Source organism: Mauremys reevesii, linkage group 4 (genome assembly GCF_016161935.1).
Source record: "Mauremys reevesii isolate NIE-2019 linkage group 4, ASM1616193v1, whole genome shotgun sequence".
NCBI classification, from domain to species: Eukaryota; Metazoa; Chordata; order Testudines; family Geoemydidae; genus Mauremys; species Mauremys reevesii.
In genome coordinates this window covers 62473665-62495988 of record NC_052626.1, presented here as the reverse complement: position 1 = coordinate 62495988, position 22324 = coordinate 62473665, and the positions used below count along the sequence as shown (strand labels likewise).

The window sequence follows — 22324 nt, the reverse complement described above, 5'->3', positions numbered from 1 at the left end:
GGAAACAATGGCAGAGCCATGCACGTTCCCCAGCTGAAATTTGCCTTAGTATGTTTTGGACCATTCAACAATGGACTTCAGTTTAAGAAGATGAAGAATTTTCAGATTAATTTTAGCGGGGAGTCGTATTCTTATTGGTACTGATAAAAATTCTCTTATCTTACAGAGGAATGGCTGCTCGTTGGCACCAAACAAGGGCATCTTCTCCTTTACAGGATCAGGAAGGATATAGGTGAGCTTGTACAAACAAAGTCAAGCTTTTGTGCAGTATTATGCCAATGTATCATTCTTAACTCTTCAGTGACTCTAATAATCCTGGTACATTTAGTATACTAAACAGCAGACTTTGTCACCTATAGCTTATGAAAATGTTTATACAGGGCCACTGCACTATGTACAGATCTTCCTTTCCTTCTTCTCTGTTTACTGTCTTACAGAGTTTACCATCTGCTTTAAAAATTATCCTTTCTCTCATGATTCCACCAAAGTTAATACTAATCTCTGAACTATAATGGTTTCCACATTTGTATTTACAGTAAATTAGTGTAATGTGCATGAATACAATACCCACCATGCATAAACTCTAACAGAACCTAGTGAATAGATCAGATTGGCAATGCAGTAAAAGGGCAACTTAATTAAAAGGCGAGGCCCAACATCTTGATCAATATACATAATAAAATTAAACCTGGTTCAGAATCTTAACATTCTAATCTAGACCAAAAAGTACTTCCCTCTCTGTCTTTTGAGGAAGCGGTCACAAGTGACCTTAGTCCATTCTGGTGACGTCACAAAGAGCGCCTATTGTATTTAGAATCAGATATAAAATTACTCATGTTAAACAGATTTATATCTCAGCTATTTACCAGTTATAATGTGCAGAATGCTATACTATTAAGGGTTCCTAATTTAATAGCTCCTTGGATTAAAAAGTAAAAAGGTGTGGCACATCTGCCCCAAATTACACCTGCTCTCAGAAGGATGCTATTTCTGTTGTAACCACTTGGATTACTAAACCCTAATTCCAGCTCATTTTTCCCAGCCTCCATAGGCAGTCTGTTTCAATAGATTATGCTGACTTGGGTTGCTAGTGTCTTTTGTCTCACTTGGTAAATTTCTCCCCCTTTTTGCATCAATACCAGGAGAGGTTACATCATCAGAAAGTGGCTGTAAGTTTGTATCCATAAAACTCCTTTTAAACCCTTGTAGTGAAGTGTTTTATTCTTTGTCCATCTTGCAGTGATGTGCTTCCTGGAGATATGAGTTGCTGGTATTTGATTGGCAGGGAAAAAAGGTGCTTTAGGGCTGTATTCATAGCCTGGGGTTTTAAAATATTTAATTAAATTATATTAGGATCTGAGATTACAAGGCAAGGTTTTAGCTAATGATGGGATCTTCAGATTTGCTGACTTCATGAAGTTAAACCATGTTTTTGGAATCCCCAGCTAGATATGTATGATAACCTCAGATCCCCCAAACTGTTTTAAGAAAAAGGAAGCACACGTGTCTTACAAGACTTGCAATCTTCTGGCATTAGCTGCTTAATTCGATATCTGCTATAATTTTGTGGGATTTAGAGTAAAGGTTTATGCAGTAATAAATCTAAAGGCAACTGTGATTTTATGTTACTCGTTACTCTGCTTGGTAGGTTGCAACAGATTTGAAGTGACACTAGAGAAATCCAACAAGAACTTCTCAAAAAAGATTCAGCAGGTAGGAAATGGCAGTTGTTGACATTGGGGAAAATTGCCAGTGTATCCACTAAGAGGGTGCAATGTGAAATACTTTAATCTGGAATCTCCAGAAGGCTTTTTTTTTAAACAGTAAACTTTGTGTGGCACAGACTAGCCTAACTGTGCATTTGTCCACAGTCTCTTCCTACAGTAGGAAGGAACTTGGTTTGGTGGTTACAGCAGATGACTTGGAGTTAGGACTCCTGGGTTCTTTTCCTGACTCACTGAATCACTGTGACCTCCAGCAAATCATATATATTTGTACGATGGAGATAATACATTGCTGTCTGACCTGGTGAGAGAACTAATGAAGTAAAGCACTTGATCTCCTTAGATGAAACATGCTATTAAAGTGCAAATATTGTTTTGGCTATTAGATGCTGGAATCTAGAATAGCTGTTTACTGACTTGCTGTCAGTTTTATTACCATTTTAATTTCTATAGATGTGAGCACATTGAATGTATCACTGTAGTAGAGCACCTTGCCTTTTCACTGAAGAAGAACAATAGTTTTTAAGGAATCGTTTACATCCTTTTATTGGTAAGGCACCAGAACATGGTTAAATCTTTTTAAAGGGATCTATGTTGTTATCCTTTCTCACTAGGAAAGGATATAAACAATGTAAGCTAGCTTTATCAGACATTTCATGAGTATAGGTGCGGGATTGTACAGTAGCTGGAGGAATGCCGCACAGAAAGTAACAGTAGCCCCATCTTCATTGCCTTATGTGGGTAAATAAAACTATTTGCATAGACTAATTAAATCTCTATCCAAGTTGAGGGGTGGGGGGCAGGGAAGAGTGTTTGGCTTGTAGAGATGTTGCTTTATTACAATTCTCTTTTCAGATTCATGTTGTTTCCCAGTTTAAAATTCTGGTCAGTTTGTTAGGTAAGTGAAGAATATGTTTTAGTATTCAATTAATTCTTTTTTTTGGTGCAATTACTTGGCTGAGCATGAACCCCGCTCCTCCCCCGCCCCCCAGTACAGACTATCCATTTGTTGTACCAAGGAAAGTGAATAATTCACACTCCAAGGCTTATTCTTAAAACAGTTTGCCACCTTCTTGATTTGGGGTGGTCCTTCACACCTGCATGAGGGTCTAGTTGTTGAAAAGTCCTTGAGTCTAGAATTCAGGCCTCTAATTTGCAGGGAAGTGTTAAGAAGCAGCTGGGCTACTCTTAAGCCAGTAAAGACATCTGGGGAATAGACCACTAATATTCAAATAACTTATGCAAGAATTTTGAGTACTGTATGTTGGGTGAACTTATTCTTGAATTATGATCTTCCTTGTCTCTTTTTACTTACGGTACAACTCCCTCCTTTTTGACCTCCAAGTCCCAGCTCTCCCGACTCCAGCATGTGTAGAATGCTGCTGCCTGCGTTCTCGTGCGTACAAAAACTTGACCACACCAGCTCCAACTTTCAACTCTATTCACCTCCCACAAATTTCAGGAGCCAGTTCAAAATGGTCTTTTTTTTTTTTTAAATTGGTATATCTCCAATTATTCCCTATCTCCTAGAACTGGAAGGGACCTTGAAAGGTCATCGAGTCCAGCCCCCTGCCTTCACTAGCAGGACCAATTTTTGCCCCAGATCCCTAAGTGGCCCCCTCAAGGATTGAACTCACAACCCTGGGTTTAGCAGGCCAATGCTCAAACCACTGAGCTATCCCTCTCCCCATATATATAATATAAGAGCTTCCATCATGAACTTGCTGTGGCCTGCTTTCTCTTCTGTCCTACTTCCACTTTGTTTGCTTGTTAGCACCCATTCTTGGTTCCTTCATGCAGTCTTGCCACGGTTGGTGTGAGAGTCTTCTGCAACCCAGAAACCTTTTTGTCTCTGCCTCACTGATTGTTTTCAAATTGTCTGGGTGGGAAAAAACCCGTCCCCTTCCTATCCTGAAACACTTAATTTCTCTCACTAGTTTGGATCTGCTTTGTAAACGTACTTAAATTTATAAAGTGTTTTGTGATAGTTTGTGTAAATTAAAAATGAGTTGCATGTTTTAAATTATTGAACAATAATTAGGAATTTTGTCTATAACAGAAAATAACATTTATGTCCACGACCTGTTGACATTTCAACAAATCACCACAGTCTCGAAGGCAAAAGGTGCATCTCTGTTCACCTGTGACTTACAGGTAAGTGGAGGCAGGTTAATGTTGCAAGCGTTCTGACAAAGTCTCATAACAAGGACTAACTTTCAAATTTCTCAGAGGGTTTGGTATGTTAAATTTAAAGTGAAAATAACGTTATATTATATGAGAAATTAGGAGATGTTGGGGTTCAGCACTTCTGAAAATCAGGCTACTTATTTACATGTTTAACAATGGACTTCACTCCAGGTACCAAGTTTTAAAAATGTTGGTCTTGGTCCCTCCCTCCCTCCACTTTGTAAGAGTACACTTGGTTGTAATTTCGGCGTTTCACCCATTGATTCAAGACTCAACTGAATTTTCATCCTAAGTGATGAGATTTTTAAAGGGGTCTTCAAGTGCTTTTTTCATTTGGAAGCCGTCCCCATCTTGGGACTTAAAATGGGGCTTACAAAAGTAATGAAACCACCATTTGAGTGATTCTTTGAATTTTCACTTCATCATCTTTCTCTGAAGATTGTTTCTGGTAACAATTACGTTAACCTAAAGTGTCTTGGAGACACTAATGGCTGATTCAATCTATATAATGTTCCATAAGGATAAGGTGGTCCTTCATCCGGGTCCTATGGTCTTATAAAAATGGTCTCTTATTTAGACGTAAATCAGTTCATCAATTTACCTGTACTTTGGTCCCCAAGCCTTGCTCATAGCTAGAGGAGACTTAAGTTGATGGTGTACCTCTAGTGCTTTGATTTACTCTTCACAGGTAGCTTGGTCTTTGTAATTAGGCAAGCTGAAACTTTTGCCCAGTGATAAACATTTTCTCATAATTATTTAGTCTTGGGCTTCTAGTGTTAACATAGAGCTAATGCTAAATCTTACGAAACATGCAAATCCAAGCGTTACAAAGTGTCTTGTTATAATTGGGTGTACTTTTTGTATGTGGGTGTCTGACATAGCATGTGCTTGTGGTGGTGCTTCTTGTCAATAAACTGTTCTAATTAACTAGTATACAAAACATAGGCCCTTAGATCATATTTGTTCATTAATATGATCATGTCTCCCTTTCTTTGACTCCCTTGTTCTCCACTCCTTCACCATATAAGTGTCAAGCTTTTTGTCTTTACATTCAAGGTCCTGACTAATGCCAATTTCTAATGCTTATCTGTCCTTGTCTTTTTCATATTGCCACAGTCCTTTCCACTTCACCAGTAATATTATTTTCCACCTGCTGTCTTTTTCTCCCACCCTGCTTAACTCCATGTGGAACCCCTCTTGGAGCTGATATGTAAGGCACTGCCCTCTCCATATTCATATTCCTACCATGATGCTGTCAAGCAATTAATTAACTAATGTTGAGGTGGAAGGGCAACTGGGGACAGCAAAACACCATTGACCACTTAGAGTAGGAGAAAAAGGTACAAACAACTTCTTTCTTGTTGACTGAAGGGTCTTGGGGAAAGACAGTGCCTTTGTTTGTTTGTACAGCACCTAGCACCTTGTGGGAGTTACAGGAAAAATAGTGGGAGTAGATGGCTAAATAGTGGGCAATGGGAATTGGTGGCTTTCACCTCTTCAGATCTAGCTCAGGGTAATAGTGACTGAGCCATTACCATCTTGAAGGCTGGCTGGTTGACTACATGAAAGGGTTTGGTGCATCTTGTCCATGGGGAAATGGAATAGGTGTCCTCATTGCATAAACCACCATCACAATGTTCAGTCTCTGTAGAAAGGTCAGTCTATGCCTGTTCATTCAGTCTTTGGCCTTCTTCTGTATAGAGGCAGTCTCACCAAAATAAGGTTGACGTACAGTGGCAAGTGTGGGTAAGCTTATACTGCTGCTACCCAATTCAGTCTCCAGAGCTGTTATCCTGATAGCTTTCATTAACAGTAGAGTTCTTGATAAAAGACCTATTGTGGCCTAGATTTATCTTGCATTAATTTAGTTCAGAATATATCTCAAAGGATCTTTCTTCTGGCCACATGCACATCTGAACTCAAGTTCAGCACCTTGTTTGACCATCCACTTTGGATTTGGCCCAGTGAGAAAATAGTCCATGGTGACCCGATGGGAGCATGAAAGTTTATTCAGCTGCAGCTTAGCTCTTCCATTGGCCAGCTGTGCTATAGGTTTAGAATTATTTATGGCCCTATATTATCTTCCTTATTTACCTTCTAATCCTAATGCATGTGAGGCTGTCTGTTTTCACAGCACTCTGATACAGGGGAGGAGGTGCTGAGGATGTGCGTGGCAGTGCGGAAGAAGCTACAGCTGTATTTCTGGAAGGACAGGGAGTTCTATGAGCTACAGGTGAGATAGTGGTGTGGGAATCACTAGACTGTACGAGAGTCCTTGCCAGAGTATTAAATTGTTTTTAATACCCCAGTTTAATCAGCAGTATAATTCAGAATCAGTGCTGGGTTCTGCTTCCATGGTGCACTTGATAGTGCTGGTGCTGCATGGTTTAACAAAGAAGCAGCAATTGAAAGCAAAGTGTTGATACCATTGAAATAATAGATTGGGAGCTAGATATGGATAAAAATCACCAGGAACCAAATGACTGACTCCTTTCTTGAAGATGATAGGTAGTGATAGAAAGATACAATTTGTATACAATCCTAATTGTCCTCTGCATTCTAGCTCTGGTCCACTTTGAGACCCAATTAAATAACTGTTCAGAAAGGTCACACTGTCTAGTTGCAGAATGCCCTGCTGCTGTGCAGAAAACTGGAGTCGGGACATTCTAGCTGAATGCTATCGTTCCCTGGGCAGGAAGGGTTGGGAGTGATTCTAAAGTAGACTTCACTTCTTAAACAGATATAGCCTGCCCTTTCCTGCAGCAAACATGTTAGTGAGAATTATTTTGCAGTAATATCTAATGTTTGAGGACCCTACTAGCTACAGAACTGCAATCTTAAAAGAAACCTTTCCTACTGTGTAAGAGTGAAGAAAGGGTTATGTGCTCAGTGTTACTGTACTGCCTCCCCCGCAATTAAATATGAAACAAACTTTCCAGGCCACAGGTTAACAGGAGCCCCGGGAAGGCATAGTTCGCTCCTAAGGCAGCCAATGTGACTTATTTTCCTTTCATCCTTCAGGGGGACTTCAGTGTGCCGGATGTGCCCAAGTCTATGGCATGGTGTGAAAATTCTATCTGTGTAGGTTTCAAGAGAGACTATTATCTGATAAGGGTAAGAACAGGACTTTGAACTGAGTATGTAAGGGGATGTTAATCATTTTAGGGAGAGTACATAGACTGCTCCCAGGGAGGGAGGATTCAGAGTGTAACATAGACACTGTTTATCATAAAAATGTGCCATTTTTGACACGCTGTCTTTCAGCTTACACCTCCTTCCACAAAAGCATGCATGGTCCTTTAAATTGCCTGTCTTTCTGAAAGAAAAACACTATCTTGCTGTTGCAATAATGCCTAAGATTAGTTTAACTGAATTAAATTAAGAAAACATTTTTTCATCTGGGCAGCACTTTAACTCAATTTCATAGTTTCCCTTTTGTTTGGTGTATTTACACCTCAACATAACAGGGTAAAATATTTTAAAGATAACCTATTCAGTAGGGTTTTTTTTTAAAGTGAGGTTATTCAAAGGGCAGAGTAACTTCACCAAAATTATTTTAGTCCTTTAGCTAGCTGAAATTAAACAGCTTCAATTTGACAACATCCCTTTAAATACCAAATTCATCCACTGTTAATTATTTCAGATTCCACAGCAGGGCCGAAGTGAAATAGTGCCTTCTATTTGTTGATTAATTTGACAGAAACATTAACAATAAAGTCATAACTATTACCATTACTATAATTTTCCATCTTTATAATTTATGCTGATACTTTAGGAAAATGGAGTCCATACCTATGGTACTGTCACTTAAATAAGGCTCATATATGAATGAGAAGGGAGTCCAAGGAAAATCCATGGACTACTGCACACTTTTACTGACATCAGTATTATCATGCTATACAGACTGTACGCCTTGGTGGCTAAATAACTGGATGATCTTGTTACAGTAGTCAATTAGCAATGGGAACAGGCTTCCTCAAATTAAGAGAAAAACACAAATTTATTTTTAAATTGCAATGCTAACAAGTAATATTTTGATACATACAAAAGATGACCTACAAATAGCCTTCAAAACTACCTTGATGTGTTAGTGGATATTTTGAGACTCATGTATCACTCTTTCCAAAAAATATGCTATAAAGTCTGTCTTTTCATCAAGTAGTCTTCTACAGTTTTGAGATGACAACTCCACAGTGAAAACTGAATGACCTTTTCCCTCCCCCTCTTTCTCTCACAGGTGGATGGAAAAGGCTCCATCAAAGAACTGTTCCCCACAGGGAAGCAGCTTGAACCATTGGTGGCTCCCTTAGCAGATGGAAAAGTTGCAGTTGGTCAAGATGATCTAACGGTAGTACTTAACGAAGAAGGGATTTGTACTCAGAAAGGTGCCTTGAATTGGACAGACATTCCCATAGCTATGGGTGAGAACTAGAAGTTGTTTTTCCTTGCTGTAATCCAACCAGGATTTGTCAGCTTTCTGTTCCTTATGAATGGAGCAGATTTAAGTTTACTAGCTTAATGTATGAGGCTTTGATTGTGTCGCACTGGTTTTATTACAATCATCGGAGTGCTAGCTAGCATGATCCATTGATTAGAGCAGAGAGGCATGGGTTATATTTCTGTCTCTACTTCCTTGCTCTCAACTTCTGTGCCTTCAGTTTCTTTTTCAGTACAAGTTTCTTTTTCATTACAGTGGGGATAACCCCATCTTTGTAAAGTGATTTGAGATCTACAGATAAGACACTACGTATGTGCCACTTGTTTTTGTAATTTAAAACCTGATTTTTGGCTTTTGTGAGCAGTTGAGTACTGCAGAATTTGCATGTGATGAGAGAGAGAAGTGTCAAGGAAAACCCGGGGGGGTGGGGAGGGAGGATAGTAATGATTTGCCGTTAATTTCTATCATTAAGCTCATTGATGGATTTGAGGGATGAGTGAGAAGGGCATAATGTACTGAAAATTTCTGGAGAGAAGTTATGTAGTGAGTTGTGGCCCTTTCCGGGGTATATTGGAGAAATCCGTCTGATGCATGCTTGTTCCATCTCCCAAACAGAACATCAGCCTCCATACATCATTGCGGTGCTACCAAGGTACGTGGAGATTCGCACTTTTGAACCCCGGCTGCTGGTGCAGAGTATTGAGCTGCAGAGACCACGCTTCATCACCTCCGGAGGGTACAAGAGCACTTCCTTTTTCATCTCTCCCTATGCCTAGTCTTTCTTTGACAGCTTCTGTGTATTGTGCCCTTCCATACAATTTGAAATATAACTCTGGTAAACTAACACCATGAGTACATCATCATGTTGTCTCTTCTCTGACCTATGGAGTCAGAAGTTGTCAACAGCTCATAGCCAGAACCTTAATAATCTGCCCCTCTTGCCCCTACACCATGCTGTGTTGACCTTAGGGTTATTGGATAAGGGACACTGTTCTCTTGTGTTCTACTGCTTTCTTGCAACTAAATTCCTCTTTACCTCTCACAGCCCTCTTCACTCTGCAGTGGCTAGTATAGACAGAATACTTGTATCCTTATTGCTTAGTTATGTAACTTGTTTTGATTTAATCTAACCTGGTGATTTGGGGAGTATAACTGCCCTTTTTTGTTTTTGTTTTTGTAGAAGGCAGCTAGAAGCACTGACAAGTTTGCACAAAACTTTCTCTGGGAATTTTTTTAAAAAAAGATTTAAGATTAACAAAATGTGTCTGTGATTGTGGGGTTGGGGCTGGAGAGGCTCATGTTCTGAGCACAACACACGGAGCTAGAAGATCCTTAATTCTGTTCTGACTCCCTCCGACCTTGACTAAGCCACTTAAACACTCTTTCTCAGTTTCTCCATCTGTAAAGTAAAAGGTAATACTTACCTACCTCACATGGGTATTGAGGATTAATTGGGCGTTTAAGTTGCTCTGAATATGAAAAGTAGATCTTATTCAAGGCAGCATCACTTGACTTTGACAATAAATACATATAAACTGATCTCTCATGGCTTTCAAGGGCATAGTGGGGGTTCCCTTGCTCTCTAGTAGAACCTTCGATTCCTGTTTCAAGCTTGATTATTGGGGTGGCTGCAGTAGTGCCTTGATGACAAGCTTCTTGTGGAAATGGAATACTGTGACCCTTTACGAGGGTACCCAGGATTGTAAGGCATTTCACTGCTGCCCTTAGCGTGAAGTAGGCTTGTCTGTGTATGTGTGATCAGCTCGCTGAAAGCATCACCAGCTTCTGAAAGCATAAGCACTAACTCCTAGGCCTCTGCAGATCTCACTTTCTCTGTACAGGTAGCAACAGGCACACCACAACCCCCAAATACTCAGTGTTCCCTGCAGCATCCAGCCTCTATCCATTGAATACTCAGACTCACCGGGTTTGCTATTCCCAAACACCAGCTTCTAAGATTTAAACCAAGATGAGCACTTAACACTACTACACTTAAACTTATCCTTGTTTTCATTATAAATATATATATTATCAATGACTAGAGATTTAAGTAAATAATGAGTAAGAATATTGGAAACAAATGGTTACATATAAAACAAAATTGTAACGTGCTTTCTAGAGACTAATCTTAACTAACCAAATTAATCTCTTGTCCAAAGAAATTTCTCACTCAAAGTTCTCTTCAGTGTTTTCAGCCAAGCCTGGTTGAGACTCCTTTTGCATGAAGCAAAAGCGCTGTCCTTTTACTTCTTCAGTGAAGGGTGCCTGGGCATCCCTTTGTACCCCCAAATATACACAAGCTTTGATAAGCACGTCAAGATAAGGGTCTCTTCCTTTTAGTTCCTTTCTGAAGTTCTTTCTTGCAATCCAGCCACAGGTATCTAATTGCAGTGTAGACATACCCTGAGTGTCCTCAGGAATTCATAGTGGTTGTTGAATCGCTTTCTGTTGTGCCTTCACCACTATGTTGAGCAGGGAAAGGAGAACTTGAATAACCTCACCACTTTAGTATATCTGGTTAAGCCATGCATGTGTTAACCAGGATTGACTATTCTTGCAAGATGTGGGATAGAGTTCTTGCCTCACTATTACATCTTGGTAACCTGCCTTTTCTCTTCCAATTATAGTACAAATATTGTGTATGTGGCCAGCAATCATTTTGTTTGGCGTCTCCTTCCAGTCTCCATAGCAACCCAGATCCAGCAGCTTCTCCAAGACAAGCAGTTTGAATTGGCTCTGCAATTGGCGGTAAGTTGTCTTCGTTAGTGGTGTGGGTGGAATACACTATTTGTATTGCTGGGTATAGAATCATGGGCCAGTCTCTGCAATCTGTTTGATAACTGCTGCCACTAAGGACTGTTCCAAGCCCTGAGGTCTTAACCTCCTTGATGTCCACTTCACACACACTCTCTAGTTCCTCTTGATTGACCCTTTAGCCGTTTAACAACTTCCTGTCTCCGGGCTCTACTCTGCTATCCAGTGCTGCCCATCCTTGACAAGCTGTCTGTTTTTAGAAGTTTAGGCGCTTTGGGTCATCTGTTCAATCCTGGATTTTCCCATTCTCTTCAATGAATTTCAAGCTCAACACTGTCAATGTTTTTCTTTTCCATTCTCTTTATATTTAAGCACAAGAATTCTTCCTATTATTCCTGGGTTTGTATTTGTGTAGGAAATGAAAGATGATTCAGATAGTGAAAAGCAACAACAGATTCATCACATTAAGAACCTTTATGCCTTTAACCTCTTCTGCCAGAAGCGCTTCGATGAATCCATGCAGGTTTTTGCCAAGCTCGGTACAGGTAACTTGGTATAGCCTGGGGTTGGAGAATGTGGGTGAGGGGAGACTACAGTAAATCTCACCAGAAATTGATGCTGGTGCTGAACTTGATTTAGTTTGAGAACAAGTAGTGTCGTCTTGTGCAGCCCAAAGATTAGTTTGTTGGTTAGACGCTGGAAACCGCCCCCCCCCACTCCACAAAAAGTGTCGCAGGTTGGAATAGAAGTATAAGGGGCATCTGTATGCTTGCCCGTTCCTTCACTCTGAGGTATGAGCACCAGCCACTGCTAAAAATCAGTGAGCCCCTACCTGTTTTTCTGCTTGATGGACATTTCATGGAATGGAGTAAGAATGAAGTGAGTGAATGTCAAAAGTTCCTAAATAGTCAATTTTCAGCTAAAGACATGACTTTCAGTGAGTCTTAGGCACCTAAGTCACTTTTGGGAGTTAGGACCTTTTGAAATCTACTCCTGGGACCAGAGGAACAGATCAGGAGCCAGGAGGGTCCTAAATTCTAATCTAAGTAATGAACTTTAGAGTTCGTAAACTGTGTGAAACTGATACTCATTCGTAATGGGAACTGCTGGTCAGGTCTGTCCTTGTAATCTTTTCAGAAGCTCATTGGATTTATTACAACGGTGTCTCGTTCTAGGAGCCTTTTGCAACCAGCAGTATTACTAATTCACAGTCCTGCCATTGAATCTCATTATTAGTGCTGGGATTCTGCACTAAGCTGTAGCAACAGAATGAATATTGTGGGTCGGGGAAGGCATGAACTTGCTAGTTCTGCTCCAGCTCTGTCTCCCCCTTGCCTCACTTAACTTCTTCTTCCATTTCCTCGTGTGTAAAATGGGGATACTTCATTAGTGATTTAATAGTGTAGAGACAATTTATTTTTAAAGCACCAGGAAGATGAAACTACTAAGTGTTGGGGGTTTGTCTTTGATCAACTGCACTTATTACTGGAAAGCTATATAATACTGGTATTTTGAAAAACAAGATGCTATGAAACTTACAAATACCGTTTTTTTTTTTGCTTAGATCCCACTCATGTGATGGGTCTGTATCCTGACTTGCTGCCCACTGATTACAGGAAACAATTGCAGTATCCTAATCCTCTGCCTGTGCTCTCTGGGGCTGAGCTGGAGAAAGCACACTTAGCACTCATAGACTATCTAACTCAGGTAAATGCTGTTAATATGTACCTCTAGGGAATTTGGCTTCTGATGCCCAGCCCTGACCCGGTGACTTCAGTAAGGGGGCATTGCATAGCAGGGAGATGTGTCAGAAGAATACAGTGCTGGATTTGGAGCATACCCCAAATGTATCTGGTAGCTATGCTTTCCCTCTCACTGGTTCCCATGGACTACTATACTATTCTCTCCCTTGAAGCCTTCTGCATAATAGACTGAATGGATAGCTCGTGTCTCTACTTTAATTTTTATTCAGCAAAAATATAACTTCTCTATTGATTTTAAGAAATTGGAACGCTGTTTAATGCCTCTAGCTTTTTAAAAAGTCTCCATTCATGCTCGCTATTTTGAGGGTTTCCTTCACTTTTTTTTCTTAACTTTACAACATTCAAATGTCAAATTGGCCCTTTTTTGGATTTCTTAATAAATATAAACATATTTATTAAGACGAAGTGGGTATTCACCCACGAAAGCTCATGCTCCTATATGTCTGTTAGTCTATAAGGTGCCACAGGACTCTTTGCTGCTTTTACATGAACATTTATTTACCATTATTACAGTGAACAAGTTGGCAGTAAACATTTTTAAAAAATACACATTGAATCTTTCTGGGGAGCCAAAAATAGATGGTTTTAATGTGTCTGAAAATTATTGTTAGATATTTGTGTAACATAGGACTAAAGCAATGGACAAAAGAGCTATTAAGTGAGCATTCTGATAGTCAAATTAATGCTGCAAAGCTCATCTGTTTTCTTGGGACTAGGAGACATGCTGGGATGAGAATCAATTGATGAGTTTAGTTGCAATATAATGAATTTACAGGGTAGTTTTCAGATCTTTGAGTAGATGTAACAGTGTATTCCACTTAGTTTTATGTTTGCACAGCACACCGGCGCTGGAGAATTTTGCCTAACAGTACCTGTAGAGTGGTGATGGGGCTTGTGCCGCATGTCCATAGTCCCTCCCCTGGCTATATGAGAGGATGGCACCACCTTGACTTGCCTCAGTTCCTTCTTACCGCCTTTGGTTGGAGTCAGGAACCACACAGACGTCCAGCCTTGGAACCTCTATTTCTTAGTGACTTTTTTAGTTATATAGTTAATTAGTGTTAGCTTTCGTTTAAGTATTTTTCTGGTAGCGGTCTCACCAGGATTTAAACACTGTGCAGAGGAGCAATCTCCAACGATCCTCATGCACGGTGCTTGCTGTGCTTTAGCTACTAATACCCTGTCTCTACCAGTGGCCTCCATGCAATCTGGGACACTTCTTGCTTGCAGAGGTACAACTCTTCATCTTGTTCTAAAGCAAAATCACTGGGCAGGTCTGTGCCTGTGACAGGCCCAGGCACTGGTGGAGTCTTCCCGGCACGAAGCCTCCAGAGTTGTCCAGGTCCATCAGTCCTGGAGCTGGATCCATCTCGGGCACGGTTAACTGCTTCATCTTCATCCCTGGACAATTCCATGGTGCCTAGTTCTTCCTCTCCTTCGGTACCAGAGGATTTCAAGACCTACCAGGGCCTCTTGTGATGTGTGGCTGCTTCCCTAGCTATTCAAGCAGAGTTTCTGCAGGCAAATACCCATAAGCTGTTGGATATCCTGCAGCTGTCTGCCCCTGGGAGGGTCACCCTCTATATTAATGATGTCCTCTGAGAGCCTGCTAATGTTCTCTGAAACATGCTGGCTTTGATAGCACCAACTGCAGAGCACATGGAGAAGTGCTATTTCATACTGGTGCAGGGATTTGAGAGTTTTTACTCTTGTCTGGCCCCAAATTCCGTGGTCGTAACTGCAATGAATGATAGAGCTTGGCAGGGCAGATTTAAGTCCACTCCCAGGCATAAGGACTCTAAACCAGGGGTCCCCGGGCCGCGGACCGGTACCAGTCCACGGCCTGTTAGGAACCGGGCCGCGAACCGACCCCTAGCACATCAAGCGGCGTGTCTCCGGCGGGGCCCCTGAGCCCCGCCCCCTCAGAGCTGTGTGGTGAGGGGGCGGGGCTGCGAGCTCCGGGCTGAGCTCAGCTGCCTCCACTCGGCGTGGAGCTCCCAGCCCCGCCCCCTCACCATGCAGCTCTGAGCGGGATGGAGCTCAGGCCCCACCGGAGGCAGGCTGCAGCTGTCGGGCGAGGCGCTGAGGCTCCGGGTGAGGAGGGAGCCGGGGGTAAGAGGCTGGGGCCAGGGGGGTTGGCTAAGGGGCAGGGAGTCCTGGGGACATTCAGGGCACAGAGAGGGGGCGGAGGTTGGGGCGGTCGTGGGGCAGGGAATGGGGGTTGGATTGTAGGTGTTCCGGGGGGGGTCTGTCAGGACTCAGTGGGGGGGGGGGAGATAGGGGTTGGGGCAGTCAGGGGACAGGGAGCAGGGGTGGGGTCCCAGGGTGGTGGGGGGTCTCTGGGGGATGGTGAGGGGACAAGGAGCAGGATGGGTCAGGGATTCTGAAGGGGGCGGACAGTCGGGGGGGCGGGTCAGATAGGGGGCAGGGCTCCCACTAATTCTGCATTATGGTCAGTTGTATAATTATTTCATTATATATTACAATAATAATAGAAATAAAAGTACAAAAATAAATGCAATGCGCTTGAATCGTTCCAAAACCATCCCACAGGTCCGCGGAAATTTTTTTTTTCTACGAAACCGGTCCCTGGTGCCAAAATGGTTGGGGACCGCTGATTAAACAAATGGACCTGATGGGTAGGAAGATTTACACCTTCTCTTCCTTGCAGATGTGCGTTGCTAATCAGCAGCCATTGCTGTCCAAATATGATTTTTGTGAACTGGACGGCTGTGTCTAAGATTGCAGGCCAGCTGCCTGAAGCCTTGAGAGAGGAATTTTTGGCCTTTTTATCACTGAACGATGCTGGGTGGCTAAGACTTTGTTGGAGTCCATGCTGAATGTCGTGGCTACTTTGGCCAGAGTGGCCTCAGCGGTGACCATGAGAAGGGTGTCTCTGCTGCAGAATTTGGGCACTACTCCTGATGTGCAACAAGCCATAGGGGATTTGCCTTTTGGTGGCCTAGTACTTTTTTTGGACAAAATGGATGACTCTGCATTCCTTCAAGGACTTTAGGGATACATTACGTTCTTTGGGGGTGTACGCACTGGCAGTGCAGAAGCACCACTTCAGTGATCAGCAGCAGCAGTATTGTCTGCCGCACACACTTGGTCAGCCTTTCCTTCCTCCAAGACAGTGGGGTTACCCCAGAAAGTGGCATAGGTCCCAGAGGAAGAGGCATTTGGCTCAGGGGTTTGGCCAGTCCACGTGCCTTCCCCAGGCATCCCCCAACGACCCATTTTGACTCCTTGGTCTGGGACAGTGTTCTGGTCATTGCTCCCTTCTCCCTGTCCTCTGATTGGGGACAGGCTGGCTTGCTTTCACAATGCTTGGGACTCGATCACAGCTGGGTCCTAAGCATGATCAGATTGGGCTGTGCCATCCAATTCCTTCCATTCCCCCCCACCCCCTCTTCAGGGATCCTTCTCACAAGATGCTCTACTGGCTTTGGGAGCAGTGAAGCGGGTTCTCCTAGAACACTGGGGTCAGGGCTTCTATTCCCAGTACTCTCTGGTGCCCATATCCAAGGGAGAGGTAAGACCCATTCTTGATATTTGTGGCCATGACAAGTATCAGATACTTGAGGTTCTCAATGGTCACTATCGACCATCTTCCCCGTGTTGTCTCAGAATGACTGGTTTGCTGTTAAGGACCTTCAGGATACCTGCTTTCCTGTGGCAATTCTACTGAGCCGCAGAAAATTCCTTTGATTATCCGAGCAGAGCTCCATTTTCAGTATATGGTGTTTCCCTTCATTCTCTCTTCAGGTGTTTTTGCCAAATGCATGGTTGTGGTGACTGCATACCTCAGGAGGTAAAGAATCCACATCTCCCCATATTTGAATAATTGGCTACTAAGAGGCAAGTCCAGCGAGGAAATCCTTTCTTATGTCAACACTACACTGTGCTTGTTAGACCTTCTGGTCTCATCCTAAATGCCAGGAAGTCATCTTTGGTGCTCACTCAGAAAATTGGGACCCTAATAGATTACAAGTTTCAGAGCATTTTTGCTGACTGATCACTTTTAGGTGATTTGCCACCTGTTCCTCAGTCAGCGATGTCAGCCTTTCATGACAGTTTGGATGTGCCTGAGGCTCTTGAGCTGTGTGTCTGCTTACACACAGGTGGTCCAGTTTGCAAGGTTGTGTCTTCGCCCCCTTCAAAAGTAGCTCAGAACAGCTTACTGACAGATTGTTCACTCTTTGGACAGATTGGTCCATCTCCCTCCATTGGTCCTGGACTCAGTGCAGTGCTTGATGCTTTCCAAGAGTGTTTATCAGGGCATTCCCTTCATCCAGCCCTTACCAACAAAACGGTTGTCACTCATGTCTCCCTGATGGGCTGGGGAGTGCATCTAGGATTGCTGCAAGTTCAGGGTCTGAGGTTGGAGCAGGAATCCACTGCCTATCAATGTGCTGGAGCTTTGGGCCATCTATAATGCATGCCATGCTTTTCTGGCAAGGTATATCTTGACTTTAAGGCCTTTGATACTGTCTCTCTTGACCTCGTAAACAAGGTAGGAAAATACAACCTAGATGGAGCTTCTATAAGGTGGGTGCAGAACTACTTTCTGGGAATGGTTTTCCAACCAGTTATCATTGGTTCACAGTCAAGCTGGAAGGGCATAATGAGTGGGGTCTAGCAGGGATCAGTTTTAGGTCTGGTTCTGTTCAATATCTTCATTAATGATTTAGATAACAGCATACAGCGTACTCTTATAAAGTTTGCAGACGTTACCAAGTTGGGAGGGGTTGCAAGTGCTTTTGAGGATAGGATTAAAATTCAAAACTATCTGGACAAACTGGAGAAATGGTTTGAAGTAAATAGGATGAAATTCAATAAAGACATGCAAAGTACTGCACTTAGGCAGGAACAATCAGTTGCACACATACAAAATGGGAAATGACTGTCTAGGAAGGTGTACTGCAGAAAGGTTTCTGGGGGTCATAATGGACCACAAGCTAAATGAGTCAACAGCGTAACACTGTTGTCCTCTTTCCCCTCCCCCCTTCCAAAAAAAAATGCAAATATCATTCTGGGATGTATTAGCAGGAGTGTTGTAAGCAGGACATGAAGGTAATTCTTCCGCTCTACTCCACGCTGACTCGGTCTCAATTGGAGTATTGTGTCCAGTTCTGGGCACCACATTTCAGGAAAGATGGGGACAAATTGGAGAAAGTCCAGAGAAGAGCAACAAGAATGATTAAAGGTCTAGATAACATGACCTATGAGGGAAGATTGAAAAAATTGGGTTTTAGTCTGGAGAAGAGAAGACTGAGAAGGGAGACGTAATAGTTTTCAAGTACATAAATGGTTGTTACAAGGAGGAGGGAGAAAAATGGTTCTTGTTAACCTCTGAGGATAGGACAAGAAGCAATGGGCTTAATTTAAACTGTCATGGGATAAGTCCTCTTATAGATTGGTAACTGGTTAAAAGATAGGAAACAAAGGGTGGGAATAAATGGTCAGTTTTCAGAATAGAGAGAAGTAAATAGTGGTGTCCCCCAGGGGTCTGTTCTGGGACCAGTCCTGTTCAACATACTCACAAATGATCTGGAAAAAGGGGTAAACAGTGAGGGGACAATATTTGCAGATAGTTAAATCCCAGGCAGACTGCGAATTGCTACAAAAGGATCTCTCAAAACTGGGTGACTGGGCAACAAAATGGCAGATGAAATTCAATGTTAAGTTCAAAATAATGCACATGGGAAAACCTAACCCCAACTACACATATAAAATGATGGGGGTCTAAAGTAGCTGTTATCACTCAAGAAAGAGATCTTGGAGTCATTGTGGATAGTTCTCTGAAAACATCCACTCAATGTGCAGCAGCAGTCAAAAAACCTAGCAAAATGTGGGGAGTCATTAAGAAGGGGATAGATAATAAGAGAGAAAATATCCTATCGCTTATGTATAAATCCATGGTATGTCCACATCTTGAATACTGCGTCCAGATGTGGTCGCCCTATCTCTAAAAATATACAGTATATTGGAATTGGAAAAGATTCAGAAAAGGGCAACAAAATGATTAAGAGTATGAAACGGCTTCTGTATGAGGAGAGATTAATAAGACTGGGACTTCTCAGCTTGGAAAAGAGATTATTAAGGGGGGATATGATAGTAGGTCTATAAAAACATGACTGGTTTGGAGAAAGGAAGTGTTAAATAGGGAAGTGTTATTTACTCCTTCTCATAACACACCAACTAGGGGTCACCAAATGAAATTAATAAGCAGCAGTTCTAAAACAAACAAAAGGAAGTATTTCTTCACACGAAGCACAGCCAACCTGTGGAACTCCTTCACAGCATCCTCTGGTAAGGCCAAGACTATAACAGGATTCAAAAAAGAACTAGATAAATTCATGGAGGTTAGGATGGAAGAATCCCATGCACTGCAACATGAGGCAGCAGTTCTGCAGAAAAGGACTGAGGGGTTACAGTGGACGAGAAGCTGGATATGAATCAACAGTGTACCCTTGTTGCCAAGAAGGCTAATGGCATTTTGGGCTGTTTAAGTAGGGGCATTGCCAGCAGATAGAGGGACATGATCATTCCCCTCTATTCAGCATTGGTGAAGCCTCATCTGGAGTACTGTGTCCAGTTTTGGGCCCCACACTACAAGAAGGATTTGGAAAAATTGGAAAGAATCCGGCGGAGGGCAACAAAAATGATTAGGGGGCTGGAGCACATGACTTATGAGGAGAGGCTGAGGGAACTGGGATTGTTTAGTCTGCAGAAGAGAAGAATGAGGAGGGATTTGATAGCTGCTTTCAACCACACCTCTACCTCGATATAACGCTGTCTTTGAGAGCCAAAATATCTTACCGCTTTATAGGTGAAACTGTGTTATATTGAACTTGCTTTGATCCGCCGGAATGCGCAGCCCGCCCCCCGGAGCACTGCTTTACCGTGTTATATCTGAATTTGTGTTATATCGGGGTAGAGGTGTACCTCAAAGCGGGTTCCTAAAGAGGATGGAACTAGACTGTTTTCAGTGGTTGGATATTAGGAAAAATTATTTCACCTAGGAGGGTGGTAAAGCACTGGAATGGGTTATCTAGGGAGCTGGTAGAATCTCCTTCCTTTGAGATTTTTAAGGTCAGGCTTGATGAAGCCCTGGCTGGGATGATTTAGTTGGGGATTTGTCCTGCTTTGAGCAGGGGGTTGGACTAGATGACCTCCTGAGGTCCCTTCCAACCCTGATATTCTATGGCTATTAGCCAGGATGGGCAGGGATGGTGTCCCTAGCCTCTGTTTGCCAGAAGCTGGGAATGGGCGACAGGGAATGGATCACTCGCTGATTGCTCTGTTCATTCCCTCTGGGGCACCTGGCATTGGCCACTGTCAGAAGACAGGATACTGGGCTAGATGGACCTTTGGTCTGACCCAGTGTGGTCGTTCTTATGTTATGTTAAATTGCAGCAAGGGCAGTTTAGGTTGGACATTAGGAAAAACTTCCTACTGTCAGGATAGTTAAGCACTGGAATAAATTGTGTAGGGAGATTGTGGCATCTCCATCATTGGAGTTTTTAAAGAGCAGGTTAGACAAACACCTGTCAGATGGTCTAGACCAGTGGTTCCCAAACTTCTTCCGCTGCTTGTGCAGGGAAAGCCCCTGGCAGGCCCGGCCGGTTTGTGTACCTGCCGCGTTCGCAGATTCGGCTGATCGCGACTCCCAGAGGCCGTGGTTCGCTGCTCCAGGCCAATGGGAGCTGCTGGAAGCGGCGCGAGCCAAGGGACGTACTGGCCGCCACTTCCAGCAGCTCCCATTGGCCTGGAACAGCAAACTGCAGCCACTGGGAGCCGCGATCAGCCGAACCTGCGGATGCGGCAGGTATACAAACCGGCTGGGCCCGCCAGGGGCTTTCCCTGCACAAGTGGTGGAACAAGTTTGGGAATCACTGGTCTAGATAATACCTGGTCCTGCTATAAGAGCATGGGACAGGATTAGATGACCTCTCAAGGTCCCTTCCAGTCCTATGATTCTGTACTCAACTCCCTGCATCTCCCGGTTTGGCTGCTTCATTGCTGAATGAGGAGAAAGTGTGGTATTTGGCAGCTGTTGAACAGATCCTAATCAACCGATGAAAGCCCTATACCGGAATGGCCTATTCAGCTAAATGGACGCAGCTTTTGGTGTGCTCATCAGCCCTCAAAATTCAACTGACCATGTCTTGAATAGGAGCCAGCTTGGAGTACTCGCTGCACCTTCAGGCATTGCGCTTGGTTTGTTGGGAGTACCTCTGGCAGAAATATCAGCATTTCATCCCTCCACTCAGGGAAGATCAGTCTTCTCCAATGCCATGATAGCAAGATTCTTAAGGCTTCGTCTCCATCTTCCAGTCTATGAGCTTGGTCCTCTATGGGACCATAAAATGGTCCTAGTGGCTTTAATGAGACCTCCATTTGAGCCCCTGGCATCTTGCCTTTTTGTTTTTGTGTCAGAAGGCTGATTTCTGATAGCAATTAACATCTGCAAGGAGAGTTTGAGAGTTGCAGACTCTGATGGTAGAGCCTCCTTATTTTCAATTCTGTAAGGACAAAGTGACTTTTTATGACTACACCCAACATTTTGTCAGTTCCATTTGAACCAGGCAGTATATTTACCTCTTTTCTTTCCTAAGCTGCAGTCATCTCCGGAGGAGCAGCGTCTTGACACATTGGATGTCAGGTGATGTCTAGCCTTCTGTCTGAACAGGAATAAACCGTTTTGTGCTTCCCTTTACCTGTTTGTCTTATGCAGATTGTATGGAGGGGCAAGCAGTCTCTTCAGATTATCTCTAAATGGATAACATCCTTGATCAAGGCTTCACATTAAATAGCTTCAGCTGTGCCTCCTCAGGAGATGTGAGCTTGTTCTATGAGAGCACAAGGAACATTGATAGCATTCTTCAGTGACGTCTCAATAGTGGACATTTACAGGGCTGTTACATGGTCATCCATACATTTATGAACCTTTATGCCATTACTGCATCTTCCAGGGGTGGATGCAAGTTTTGATAGGGTGATTCTTGTTTAGGTAGATTCTGAGCCCTGCCTCCTGGGGGTGGATACTGCTTGTGAGGCAGCTAAGTTGAATACACACAGCTGTATAAGAACATAATGTCCATACAGGGTCAGACCAAAGGTCCATCCAGCCCAGTATCCTGTCTGCTGACAGTGACCAATGCCAGGTGGCCCAGAGGGAGTGAACCTAACAGGTAATGATCAAGTGATCTCTCTCCTGCCATCCATCTCCACCCTCTGACAAACAGAGGCTAGGGACACCATTCCTTACCCATCCTGGCTAATAGCCATTAATGGACTTAACCTCCAAGAATTTAGCTAGCTCTCTTTTAAACCCTGTTATAGTCCTAGTCTTCACAACCTCCTCAGGCAAGGAGGTATCTCAGGCGTATCTACTCAAAGAAGAAGAAATGTTTACTGTAACTGTGGTTCTTCAATATATGATACAGACA

At 43.0% G+C, this 22324-nt stretch overlaps 1 protein-coding gene across 2 annotated transcripts in view; it reads left to right on the top strand.

Moving 5' to 3' along the window:
* The window catches only part of VPS39 (VPS39 subunit of HOPS complex), a 41070-nt gene that overhangs the window by 2416 nt on the left and 16330 nt on the right, over positions 1-22324 (top strand). Inside the window, exons 2-13 of one of the 2 annotated variants that reach the window (XM_039536620.1) lie at positions 167-232; positions 1649-1713; positions 2580-2622; positions 3070-3120; positions 3784-3878; positions 6046-6144; positions 6933-7025; positions 8149-8332; positions 8965-9085; positions 10977-11097; positions 11519-11648; positions 12668-12810. In XM_039536620.1, the coding sequence (XP_039392554.1) occupies positions 167-232; positions 1649-1713; positions 2580-2622; positions 3070-3120; positions 3784-3878; positions 6046-6144; positions 6933-7025; positions 8149-8332; positions 8965-9085; positions 10977-11097; positions 11519-11648; positions 12668-12810 (1211 nt within the window). The remainder of the gene's footprint in view (positions 1-166; positions 233-1648; positions 1714-2579; positions 2623-3069; positions 3121-3783; positions 3879-6045; positions 6145-6932; positions 7026-8148; positions 8333-8964; positions 9086-10976; positions 11098-11518; positions 11649-12667; positions 12811-22324) is intronic. The other variant, XM_039536622.1, reaches the window with a different exon arrangement.